General features: G+C 40.7%; 1 protein-coding gene across 7 annotated transcripts in view; it reads right to left on the bottom strand.

Annotated features, from left to right (window-relative positions):
* Nucleotides 1-13,741, bottom strand: part of MYO5A (myosin VA) — a 198,693-nt gene continuing 184,952 nt past the window's right edge. For all 7 annotated transcript variants that reach the window (XM_042941987.1, XM_042941991.1, XM_042941992.1 and 4 more), the window contains 6 exons: nt 13,096-13,185; nt 11,379-11,529; nt 9,179-9,461; nt 7,548-7,722; nt 6,108-6,188; nt 1-5,829 (listed from right to left, as the gene is read on the bottom strand). In XM_042941987.1, coding sequence (XP_042797921.1) covers nt 5,677-5,829; nt 6,108-6,188; nt 7,548-7,722; nt 9,179-9,461; nt 11,379-11,529; nt 13,096-13,185 — 933 coding nt within the window. In that variant the 3' untranslated portion in view covers nt 1-5,676. The remainder of the gene's footprint in view (nt 5,830-6,107; nt 6,189-7,547; nt 7,723-9,178; nt 9,462-11,378; nt 11,530-13,095; nt 13,186-13,741) is intronic.

The raw sequence follows: 13,741 nt of genomic DNA, 5'->3' as shown, positions 1-13,741 counted from the left end.
AAATAGAATTCCTTTTACAGACCCAACAAGGAAAAATATTTGAAAAACTTCAATGTTCGTTTTCATTGTAGTTAAAAGGCATATCCATTTCACAGCAAATTAATAATTAAAGTTAATAATTAAAATACAATATGTTAAATGTCATGAGCTCATTCCGGTGTAACACTGTTAGAGCAATTTAAATTTTCCAAGGACACAAAAAAGTGAACATTACTCCAAGAGTCCACAAAAATACATAACTAGGAATCATAAATTACAACATACATATCCACATTTAAAGGAAAAATTCACCATTTGTTGGAAAATATTAAATGGCTCAAGTGATTTAGAGAGCCTGAAATATAGGCTACAGTTTTATAACATGTGGTACCAATACGATATTTGAAACTATTGACTGAAAAATGCATGAAAATGTACTGACCTACCAAGCATTAAATTATACGTACCAGTTTCCACGCAAGAAACATTTTTCTTTCAAATATTTCAAGCTATATCACAATACTAAGGAAATGTTAATCGTTTTCAGTCATTTTAGGAAGCTAATGACACTCATTAAGTTAAGCTAATGAACATTTTCGCTAGACCAAATTATAAAATTAAAAAATGTATAAAATGCATTTTGGCAGGTATTTTACAGATTACTTTTCAGTTCCTGATCTGTTGAGAAGTCTACTGTAACTCAAGGTTGATTTAATTTAGGGTAATACAATGGAATAGAACTTACAGCACTCTTCCCTATTTTGACTCAAACTTTTATATATAGTACAGGGTTCTTTAAAAAAATTTTTAAAGCATGTCCATGGAAGGTTTTACAGCTGTACCCTTTACCTGTATCAAGAAAAGATCTGGGGAAAACAAGCCATTTAAGCATTACCAAGAAGCGAACTGATCTATTTCTTCCATATGTTCATTTGCTTACTTGTGACACCAAGCCCCCCAAACTCAGGAACACTGTCTCAGCCCACATTCACTGGCTCTGAGACTGGTGCTGCCTGAGTTCCAACACCTGTTTGGAAATAACAGAAAAGAAAAGGAAGGAGAAGTAACAGGAGGGGAGAGTCATGCAGGAAGAAAAGGAATTAGCGGTTGGAGGCCACACCCAACCAAAACCCTCACAAAACCTTGAGAAACACGGCAAGATATCCTCTCCAGGTAAGTCGGTCCCTTACAGAGGAAAAGTTCCAGAGAACTTAAGGCAGCTCTCAGAGGGAAGGGAGCAGGGGTTAAGGCGGTCCTCACAGCACGCCCTGAGAAGAAATTACAACGCACTTAACCATGAACGGAGGCCACGGCAATACACACAGCCTCTCTGACACGCATGCACATAGCGTACCTCCTAGCTCCAAAGTAAACACCGGCAGCATGCACACACCAAAATGTCCAAACACACGGACGTGGATACGGCTTGCCCACAGACAGGCCTCAGAAGGTACCCAGGGGCTTCACGGCCGGCTGCATAGCTCGTCTGGTGGCTCTTGTGCTGGCTCTGAGGAGTGTGTGTGTGGAGACTGACTTTCCTCTGAACTTTTGGGAGGCTTTCACCACTTCCAGTCAGTTTGAGACAGCCAGCCACTAATTAAAGACCTAAGCACAGAGTGTTGCACCTTTCAAGGGAGCTCTGAATCATTACAAAAATCACACCTAGTTATAGAAGGTAACTGACAAAAAGAAAGCCACCAGGCTCTGGGCACTTCATCTCGTTAGCACAGACAACCTGGTCCTTGGCGCTTGCTCAGTTCCCGTATGCCCGTTGCCAATTTTGATAAGAAAAAAAAAAAGCACCTCTTGTTGACCCAGGGTACCCCATGGGTACCAGGAGAAACTGAACGTCACCTCGAGATCTTTTACTTTCCTGCTCCCACCTGCCACACTGACACTGCTACATTCAGGAAAGCGGCATGGCAGGAGGGCTGTGTGACCTCAGCAAGTCACTGACCTCTTTCTGTGTAGCATCAGCAAGTGACTATAGTAGCTACCCTTTCTGCCTTCCAGTGCTGTTGTGAGGACACAATGAGGTAACAGAGGAAGTACGCTGAAGAAAAGCATAGTCAGATACAATGTCCTGTTCTGCACTACTTTCAGCAGGAGAATCTAAGGGTCACATGCTAAGTTTTGCTTTCTATTTTATTCTAAACAATTGCAGTTACCCAGAGGATCCTTGATTATGCCTCCTGGGGAACTCTACATTCTGGTAACTGTGTGTGTGTGTGTGTGTGTGTGTGTGTGAGAGAGAGAGAGAGAGAGAGAGAGAGAGACAGACAGACAGACAAGGTGGGGTGGGGAGGGCAGGTTGGTGCATGAATATTATGTGAGGATTTCTCAGGATAGGACAGGTACCCCTTGACCTAGGGTTACCAGGATAGTAATTTCTTAAAACAATCACTACACTGAAATTCCCAATATTTTCATAGCCTCCCTCACATGGTATTAAAAGATCTGATCTGTGTTATGCATAATTACTCACCCAGAAAGAGCCAAACGGGATAAAGCAAATCATACAAACTGACCAGGATCCTCAAATTTCCTTTTGGTGGGCTTTGGAATGTATCTTTTTGTACTTTTGCACTTGACAAAAGAAGTGTCAGGTACACGGAGATTTTTCGAAACTTCCAAAGGAATCACTTTATGGATCTTATTTTCCCTCTTCTTTATAATAATGCTCAGGTCAGGCAGACCAAAGCCTTAAGCCAAGGAAAGCTACAAGGAAAACTGCTCCTAATTTTTCAGTCTTGCATTCCAAGGTATGAGCTGGGTCTATAGATAAGGTGAGTGAGGAGACTATTGAGAAGGGGCTATGAAGATAGGACTGTGTTCTTTCAAGATTTTTCTGTGAATCCCTACTGTGTGTCACAATGGAATTATGAAAAAGCAAATTAGTGATAATGTTAAAGAATGTACTGCTGAGAAGCAAGAACAAGAAGTTGTGCAAAGATCAGCCTGAAGTCAGGCCAGGGGGGCAATTGGGGACTGACTCTACTGCCTTCAGCACAGTCAGAGCAGCTGAGCAGACAGGCAAGTGGTGTATGGTCCAGCTGAGGGAGGGGAAAGAGTGAACAATGGAATGCGCGGCTGGAAGGCTGGGGAAGGGATGTTTGAAGTTGGGTGAGGAAATGTGGTTGGAGAGAGGGTGGGCTGTCCTAAGAGGGGCTCAAGGAAACCCCTAGTAAACAAATAACTGTTGCATCCTCAAGAAAGTAGCACACAGAGTCATTTATCAGGTCTTGGGGTTCCCTGGTTGTAAGGTTGTAGTCTTGTAATGACTAAAGATCTTTATGTTGCTAAGAGAAGTTGATTCAGATCCCCATCTCGGGTTCTGGGTAGGCCTTGGAGGAAGCTGGAGCCTGGAATAGTAGAGTCTTTGCGTGGCCATCACTGAACAGGAGAGATTCTGGCCCAGGTGTGGAATGGAGGCTTCAGCACTTTCCAGCACAAAGGCAGGAGACAAGAGAGAGATGTTTGAGGATATGAGCCATCTGGGCTAAGATAAAGGGCTGCAACGGCAGTAGGAGCTACAGCATGCTCTTGAAGACCTGATAAGATTCAGGGCATGCACATTACACAGGGACTAAGCTGGGAAAGGGCCCAGGAGGATTTCCAGGTCTGAGGTGGACAGCCTGCATCATCATGACATTTTTCTGGCGTTTCCCCTGTGCAATGAGTCAGTACTCTGGCACATTCAGTACTAACCAAGAGGTAAGAGTTCATTGTTCACTGAAAACCGCATTGACAGCTGGGGAAAACTAAGAGAACCTGATTGGATCAGTAGTGTTTTTGGCTGGTTTTGCAAATAAATAAATGTATCCAAACTGAATATGGCAGTACATGATTCAATAAAAATTACTAAAACTAATTCACTTTCTAAAAGCATGTATGTAAATCATGTACATTTAAGAAAGGTTATAGCTACACCAACTTGTGGTTTTACATTTTATTAATCCCCTAGAATTAACAGGCACCAAACAGTGATCTTTCAATTAGAGGGTGAACTCACTGAGTAACTGTATCTAGTTTCTCTAGGACCTAAGAGCCAAAAGGAGAGAATTTTAGATGTGGAAGGGTCCAACTCTCTTACTGTATAAATGAGGAATGTGAGGCCCAAATAAGTTAACAGACAGTATTTATCTTTTAATAACAATCTTTATCATTGATTTGAAACTGTTTGACTTCCATTAATATTGCACATGTATTAATAAGATGTCATTTTTCATAGACCATCTAACGGTTAAGTTATATAAATCTATGATTGTAATTCAGAACCAGAGTTTCTAATGAAAACTAAGGATTTGCTTTTGCACAACCTGAAAGATTTACTGTATAGGATGTCCAGGAAAAACTGAGAATATGTTTAATTAGAATTTCAGAATGAAACTTATAGGATCTGGCTCTTACTGAAACAAATCCTCTAAAATTCAGCAGTCTTCTTATATAAGTCTTAAAGTATTTCTAGTATGATGCTCTTTAAAGTATCTAGTGGTACTGAGAACATTTATAGAAGTTGCAAAGCCTAAAAAAATGGAATCATAGTATTTATTATACACCTTGTTTTGCATAATTTATAGGATAATCAAGGTTTCAAGACCCGAACCATGACTATGCTGATACTCTTCTCTAGATAGTGACTGAGATTAATTCTTAATAAATTAAGAAGAAAGAAAACCTGGCTGGGTTGAAAATATGCAGTGCAGGAATCTGATCTGGGAACTAAAAATAAGTCACTTCACAGAACACTGTACCCTGATGTGATATCCACCCAGGGAAAATTAATGAGCACATCAATGTAATACATTCTGAATAAATAACGACATCAACAATAGCCACTTTGTCTAATCCTATCCCTAAATGTCAAACATTTTGTCATATTACTACATGACTTCCCAGTGTCCGCTACTCGTGCAGGGGAATCTGTATATATTTGCACATAATCCAGTTAAAATGGTCTGATTGAATTGTAAACAGAGTTGATAAAAGAGAAGCTTACTGTTGTAGTGCCTAATAAGAATATCGCTTACATGTTAAAGTATACAGTATGTAGCAGCAATTTAAAATGCTCAGTAAACTACAGTACAAATGGACTTCTATGCTATATGGCAAACCAACATTCTCTTAATATCTCTATATCAGAGTGACACATATAAGGAAGTTACTTGACCAATTACTTTACATATTGCCAGTTTATTTCTTTGATCCAGTTTGACAATATCAACATAATTGATTCCTGAACTGATATGATATGTACTCAATGGCAATTTTTCTTTCAATTCTTCTGGTTCACACAGAGGAGGTTCTTTGTTGGTGCCTTCCTAACAACAGCTCATAGCTGGAATTTACATTTTTACCATACCATTAGGATGCAGTGCTAAGGATTTAAAATAAATGCTGGCAGCTGGAGACACTTTTCCCCCTTCTGTCTGCCATTTACCTGCATGTAACTCAGGATACCTAACTGATCAAGGGTGAGTGTTGCTATGAATTAAAGGTAACACAGTACAAAGAAGCCTATTTGTCTTTCCAAGGTGATGAAAGGATTTAGGGAGATTTCCAGTTAATAACCTCTTGTTTGAAAGATACTCAGTACTTTCTCTTTAGAGCATATTTTCAGTAGCTCACTGGAAATAATGGGTTCTTATTTCAGGCAAGAAATTTACTGTCACTGTTTGCCCTGACATCACATCACTTTCAGACCCGTGATATGAATCCCAGGCCCAGGCTGGCTGGAATTTGGATGGTTTCTAGTGCGAGGGAGGATGGGTTAAAAGGAAAGGTGACAGGAAAGATGTGTTTAGCATCCATGAGCAGCTGAGGAGAGTCTTTCCTGTCTCGTAAACGCATCTGAGATTTAAAAACAAAAAACAGAACATCAGTTCTTTGAATCTACAAATATTTTTTTCCCACCAAAAATCTACCAAAAAGTCTTCAACTGCTAAAGAATGTTTATATTTGTTTTAAAATCACTGCATTTTTTCTAATAATCTGTTACCAAAAGTTAATGCACTGTCAGAATGAGATAATACAATAACAAAACCACACTTTCCTTCAATAAACTGTAAATTTCCATTCAAAAGACTGTGTTGGTGAATCAAAGGAAAAGAAAGCCTGGGAGATCTTACCTGTATAGTACGAATAAATGATACAGAGACTCTTTCTTCAAACTCATTAACTGGAGTATACAAATTCAACACTTTGACAATCTGCGAGAAATGAAATGATCAAAGTTTTCAGCATATAACCAAATACACACTGGGTGCTGATAATCTGGGAAACTAAAAGGATCTGTGCATACAGTTTATAATTCTACTCAGGGCTGGGTTGGGATGAGGGAAGAGGGAGCTAATCTAAAGGGCACATTTGCCTTTACTATGTGAATTTTTAAAATAAGAATGTATTAATGTATTATCTGTACTTTTAAGAAGAAATATAAATCTGGAAAAACAATCAAACTATACAAAAGAACACAACATGAAAAGGAAAAGTGTCTCACTCAATCTTCCCAGTCTACCCAAATGGCAACTTTTAACAGTGTCCCTAGTTTTCATCTAGCTGCTTTCTATACATATTCTATGTATGGTTTGTGAAGATGTCTACGTTATGAGATGCGTAAAGAACATTAAGAAAGCCCAAGAGTCAGCATAGAAATAACTGGCAAAAGAAAAATGGGTAAGGTTTATGCCTATTTCTTGCCTCGTGCTGTTGCCACTGTCCTCAAATGTCCTTCTCACTTCCTTAAATTCAATACCCAGCTTAATGGAGCCTTCCTCGAACACAGTGACTGCCCCTCGGCACTTCCTTTAGACATCTTACTGTAGAACTTGCTAGAACCTCTTATAGTAGAATCAGTTAGGTACATCTGCCTTGTCTACTAAACTGGAAATTCTTTTTAGGCAAGGATTGTTTCTTATTTTTTGAAGCATCTCCCCCAGCAACAGGTATGGTGCCTCAAGATAGCTCAATTAGTCATTTATTGAAATAAAGGAATAAGAATAATCTGTCTTAAAATAGAGAAGTCTAAAATATCATTCAATTATCAAATAGTATGGAAAATTACTTTTTGGAATACAGGTTCCATAGAATGCAGAGACTGTACATCCCATGAGAGCGGGGACATTGTTTTGTTCTTGGTTGTACCTCAGTGCCTGGGACATTATGCAGAACACTATACACACTGAATAAATATTTACTGAGAGGCACCTGGGTGGCTCAGTTAGTTAAGCATCAACTCTTGATTTTTGACTTAGGTCATGATCTCACAGTTCATGAGCCCTGCGTCGGGCTCTGTGCTGACAGCGTGAAGCCTGCTTGGGATTCTCTCTCTCTCTCCCTCAGAATAAGTAAATAAACATTAAAAAATAAATAAATATTTATTAAATGTTGACTGTGGATGACTGAGTTGCTAGTAAAGTCTCCTTTAAGACCTGTATAGGTATATGTTTTCTCTGACACATATGAAGTCAGCTCAGAGACCAGAGCAATGGCTAGGAGACCTCCTCACTTCCCTGAGCAGCACCCGTGAGGAGTGCTACCTTACTGCACAGCAGGGCAAGGTGTTTTACCTGGGCAGTAGTTAAAGCACTGCACATGGAACAGATGGCTTCTGCGTCATCATCTGTCTTCTTTTTCACTTGCAAAAGCTGTGCAGCCTGAATGAGAGGTTCCAGGGTTTCTTTAGCCCCACTGTTCATCAGATTCTTGTCACGCAGCCACTCTTCCAGTTGACTGACATTGTACCTGTGCCAAAAAAAGAGAGAGGGAGAGAATGCAAATTCACCGAATGTTGTCATAAATGTCTTAATTTTTTATGTATGGCTTTGTCAGGAATTTCAGTTAAAATGACAGCCAGTATTTTTGTTCAATTTTCTTAAATCTTACCAGTGCTTAAAATTTTATTATAGCCATAAGGTTTATAATCATAATTATATAACAGTAAGTGACTAGAGAATATAATTAACTTCAATGGAAGGTAGAAATATAGCCATTACAGCAAAAGTTATGAAATATGACTTGCTGAAAGACAAAATAGAACACACAATATGGCTGTGTCCTTATTAAACAGCTGACCGGAAAACACTTTCTAGCTTCTCTTACAATTTCAGAGGGTAGAATCAATAACCTCTGCGTATCCATTCCTCTTTATTACAGGTTAAATTCCAAGTTAGTCAAGAAAAACAAGATCCTTCCACACAGACCTTGTGCTCCAGCTCTGTTTAGGGAAGAGCCTGGGTGATAGGGTAGTGGCCTGAGGACGCTCAGGGATGGAAGGACAGCAGGGTAAGTGGGGGCCGCTGGAAGAGACGAAGACTCCAAATGTGGAGAGAGACATGGAAACTGCACAGACGCCAAGGTTACAAGAGGTGGTCAACCAAGTGACAGTGGTTTTCATACTAAAATGCTAAAGGGACACATGAGCAGCACTGCACAATCAGGCAAATAGGAGACCGTATGTTATTACGATGGTGCTTCACGTGTATAAACAAAGCTTACAGAGAAATAAATCCTACTACTTGAGTGGGAGGCATTATCTTTCTAACATTAACTACAATGGCTGTGCGTCAGAATAGAAAATTTGAAAAGAATGCCAAGGTTTCCTGAGATTAACTTTTGTAAGAGAAATCCTTTTTTCCTCTCTTGGCAAATATTCTATTTTAAAATAAATGATTTGCAAAAAAAAAATCAATTCTATTATGAGTATGAGGTTATGTGGTGGGGTAGTTGGGCATAAAACTGAGTGCACATTTTCTTAAGAGATGAGGGGCGTATTTGAAGTTAGTAACAGATCTATTAGACACGTTCTTGTTACCATGGTACAAAAAGGTGTTTTGTCAAAATAACTTTCTAAGAGAAGTCAAGCATCAGAAATCTTCATTATAAAGAATTAGCTATTTTGTTATGTACAATTAAAACACATGCAAACGGCGAGGAAGCAGCTATCTCAACTGTAAGAATTTTGCATCTTCTCTCCATTCCCTCAAACAAATTAGCGTCACAGTGGAGCGGGGTTCCCAACTAGTGGTGGGTAGAGCCTACTGAAAGGCACAGTCAGGAGCGGTAATGAATGAAAGTGGAGAAGCCCAGCCAGCCAGGAGAAAGCAGCTCCATGTCTGGTCCTCCCGTGCTGCCCGGCTGGTGGTAGCAGACATCGGGTGCACTGACCTCAAACAAGCCATCAGCTTTGGTGTTCGCTCACCTGATCTGCATGCCTTTACTCCAGGAGCACATGTCCTTCCGCAGAAGGAGGTTGTTCAGGGTGATGGCCCCAACAATGTAGAACATCTGTTTGACCACCTGCTTGATCAGTTCAGGGTCCATGCCGTGCTGACACATGACTGAGTGGAAGGAGTTGAGCTGCCGGAGGATGGAGTCCAGTGTGTAGGTGCCCTCGTCAGCGATGCTGGAGGTTCGCTTTCTTAGCCCTGTGGGCTTCACCCCAGACACGCCCTGAATGGTTTCATGCTCCAGCATGCCAGAGACTGCGGGAGTAGTTCAAGTGTTAGAAGAGAAGATGCGTGTTCCACGTGCATACACGCATGCTCACACATGATCTCACACATTCAACTGAGGAAGATCATCTGAGTATCAAAACAGAGGGAGAAGCCTTCCCAAAAAGAGGGCTTCCAGATTTTAAACTTTAATGAAGGAATAATTCTTAAATGCGAAAATTTACCATGAAACTAAGAAATCATAATGGTGTATTTTCAAAAATAGGAAGCAGCAACCTTATAACAACACAAGTGTGTGATATCTTGGGAGGGTTTTTGAGAAAGATGTAGCAGTTAGGGAGAAGATAAGATATTCTCCAGGGATATCTGAACCCCACAGGCAAAGAAATTAAGTAGCAAGTACAAGAGGAGATTGGGCAGTGGTTGTGGAGAAGCCTTGAGAGGGGATGGTCGTGTGGGGCTGGAGAACTGGGCCATTCCTTGCCCTTAACTTTCCACAGTGGCAGAGAGGCTCTGGGGTTAGCCTTAGCCTCCCAGAACTCAGTTTTCTCGAATCTGGGGCACTGCTGCTCCCTCCACTGTGCCCTCACAGTGTTTGGCTTATGCCCCCTCGAGGATGGTTGTGGGATGACCACCGCTTGGACTGACAGCGCCTTGACAGCAGGGGCCATTCCCGATTCAGTTTTTACATCTCCTATTCATTTTACATCTCACAGTGCTAAACGTGGCTTCCACAGCACCTGACAATGACACAAAACACTGGTGGTTATTATCACATCACTGGGAGATGGGGAAAGCAGTTTAAAGGGGGGCATCTTGGAGGTAAACTTCTTATTTAGCCAATAAAAATAGGCAAAAATAGAAGAAATATTGGCTGAAGTTGACCTCTGTGTCCGTGTCACCTCTTACATTGTAGCTGACCTAGGTCGCTTTGAACACAACCTTTAGGGGACAACTGAAGAACTGATGACTGAAGTTGTCCCATGAAGAAATCACTGCTATCTCCCATGGCTTCCTCAGCCTTTTTGGTTTCTAGTTGGTTAATTGTGGGCCTATGATGGAAGACAGAATACTAAAGGCAATGAAGAAGTTGTGGAAATGTGGAAAACACACAGGTAGGAAAAGAAAGTGTAGCTGGGAGTAGCCTTAAGAAGGTGTTGCTGATTTGCCTGAAGATAACTGAGTTTGATAACTTAAAACAAATTTAATTCAATGCATTCAAAACTAGCATCCTGCAATTTATATAGGCCTCCTAATTCCTATTTCATGAATGCTACCCATTCCGACAGAATAGAGGTAGTATAGTACATAAATACGCACTCAGAGTGAGCATACGCATACAAAAGAGAGGTATGTGGACTCACACACCTAGCTGAATACACATATATAGAAACACACACACGTGCACACCCCAGTCACTCATCCACTGAGAAAATGCTACTTTAAACCAAATTGCCTTTAACAATTCCGTAGGGGCCACAAGATGAACAACCCACCGTGGAGTGTCTGACACCTATTCTTGTTGCTGTGGTACCCCGCAGCCCTTTTACTGTGGCCTAGTAATAGGCAAAGTGCAAACTCTCCCCAGCCTCCTTAGTCTTAGATGGGCCCTGAGGAGGCTCAGTGTAGCAGTGTCCTAGACCAGAGTTTAAAGTTTTAATTTTTGAAAACTGGACAAGGTATGAGGTATATTGATGGGTATATAGCATAACCCGGTCTTAAGGGAGAGGACTCACACAGTGGGGAGATTAACTAGATACTGCCATTTCGATCATATGGAAGCAGTGATTCTGATGTATCCCAGTTAGTCACGGCTGGGGTTCGGGATTCCTCAGCTAATTTCAGGACTGGGTCTTACTACTTTATGTTCTTTGTATGAAGAAACGAATGCCACTGGTGGGCACATGAGGTAGACAGACCTCGATGTCAGCAATGCTCTCGCCTTACCGATCATTGGCTGAAGGATGTTCTCTAACACCCGCACGAGCTGCTGGTAGATCTGAATGGCTAAGTCACTTAGCACCTGCCGGTACTCAGCCAGGTCAAAGTTGGTGAGGCAGTGTTCATTCTGGCGAGACGTGTTGTGTTTCATAAAGCCCTAGAGCCATAAAGCAGAGTTACTGACACCCGTGAAATAAAAGCTCTCTTCTAACTCCCTCGTTTGATCAGACATCTCCTGCTGTCTTTCCTCTGAAGAGTTTCCTGTCTGCTCTGCTCTTGAATGCCAAACAGTCATTCTGAAATGCTGGTGTTTGTTTCCATCATATTCCCCTTCCACTTCTTACTAGCTTTTGAATAGTATCTAAAGTTGGCAAGCTAGCATTCAGTGAAACAAGATGGGGGAACTTAGTTTAAAAAAAAAAATTAATGAGTGTTTTCGCTTATGAAGCAGCAGGTTTACTGCCAAACAGTAAATTATCTAAAGCACTAATCTCTTAACTTCCTATTTATAAATATTGCACCTGAAGGGCATACATCATCTTAAACTAGACTGGCTTCTACAGAGATTGGTGAATAAATAAAAAATTTCCCTTCATTGTATTTCATTGTAACCATACATGATTTTCAATCCAAGCTTAGAATGGAATCTTTTGGTGGTATGAGCTAAAATGGGAAGCCAACTGTACAGGCAGGTACTTTTGTTAGATGTTGCCTGACAAAAGGCAATTGCCTGTTTGATGGCTTCTGCACATAATCAAGCATGTGTCTCCCTAAAACTACCTAACAACATGGTCAGAAGTGGGGACTGACAGGACAGTTAATGGCCCCTCGGGGGAATTCTAGTCTGTCTGTCCCACCTACTCAGGGAGCACGTCTTACTCATATTTATATTTTCCGTCATTTGCTGGGATAGTCCCCTGCCGCTAGCCTCTTGGTGCCCAGAAAATGCTACTGCTCAACTTCTCTGGCTGCTCTCCCAGCACAAGGTGGAGGTATGGAGGGCAGTGGTTAGGGGCACAGGCTCTTGGAGATGAGCAGACCTAGAATTCTAGCACTGCTCCTTATGGCTAAGAGAACCTGGGCAAAATGATGAACTTCATCGAACTTCAGTTTCCTCATCTGTAAAACTGGGTTATAATTCCTACCTCACAGAGATGTTGCAAGAATTAAATAACATAGAGTAAGTACTATCTGATATATACTGAGCAGACCTTAATAAAGAGTAATTATTAACAGATTACAGTATTGAAATATTAGTTTTGAAGTCTAGTAAACACCTGATGAACATATCACTACAAATAAAAGCAAAACAGGTTTTGGGACCAGTCTAGAGAGACATGCCTTAGCTTGATTACCTTTCATGCATTTGGAAAGCCCAAATTGATGAATTTCTTTAAATAGTTCTATATTTCTCATATCAGTGCTTGAAAAGCCCACTTCCACATGCTGACAAGAGGTTTCACTGCTGGTAACAATTCATCAACAAATGCTCATTTTATTTCTGCTATGCTTCATCAAAATACAAACTCTCAGAGGGAAGAAACTATGTCACTGTCTAAATCACTGTTTCATAAACAATGAACATCAAACAAAGCTACAGGCTTCCAAGCCACCTCTGAACTCAGGTTTCTAAATTAATGGCTGAACGTTTTGTGCTTTTCAATTTTTCCCTAAAAAGTTCACAAAGTATATCACACTGGTGTTTTAATGAAGGTTTTCTCACCTCTTCTCCACTGTACTGCTTCAAACAGTGCAAAAATCGGCATGTGTTAGAGAGCCAGAAGGAGACGGTTTCAAAATCATCACCTCTTTTCTGAAAGAGAGAAAAAGGCTAAATTCACTTTTCCTTAGGGAAATAACAACCTGAAGGAAACTGAACAGATACCAGAAGGCCTCAGTTAAATTATAAAGAATTACAAAAATAAATCACATTGCAAAGTCTTACATCATTGCTAGAAAATTTCAACCGAGTTTGTTGGTTGGTTGTTACTTTGCTTGGCATCTAGTTTCTTGCCATTAGAAAAGGATGCCCAGTCACTCAGTTGATGTCAGTTTAATGGTCCCTTTCAGCAGAAAAAAATTCATCAAGCCACAGCTTACCCCAACTCACTTCCTTCAGGATTACTAAGGGGATCAGAGAGGACTAAAAGCATAAAAGGGAATCACAGACTATGAAACGCTGAAAGCCGGATTAGGTTACAAATCAGGTCAACAGTAAGATACAATTCCTGAGCAGAGAATCAGAAACGGGATGAAGGAAGTCCTGTGCAGAAAAGGAGACAGGGGAAGCTGAATAGCTCTTCATCAGGACTGGGGCACACGTCAAACAACCAGTTGCTAAATCAAAACAGGGACTCAAGACAAATACA

This window comes from Panthera leo, chromosome B3, assembly GCF_018350215.1.
Source record: "Panthera leo isolate Ple1 chromosome B3, P.leo_Ple1_pat1.1, whole genome shotgun sequence".
Lineage (NCBI taxonomy): Eukaryota > Metazoa > Chordata > Mammalia > Carnivora > Felidae > Panthera > Panthera leo.
The sequence above is the reverse complement of the archived record's forward strand: the minus strand, read 5'-3'. Positions and strand labels throughout refer to the sequence as shown.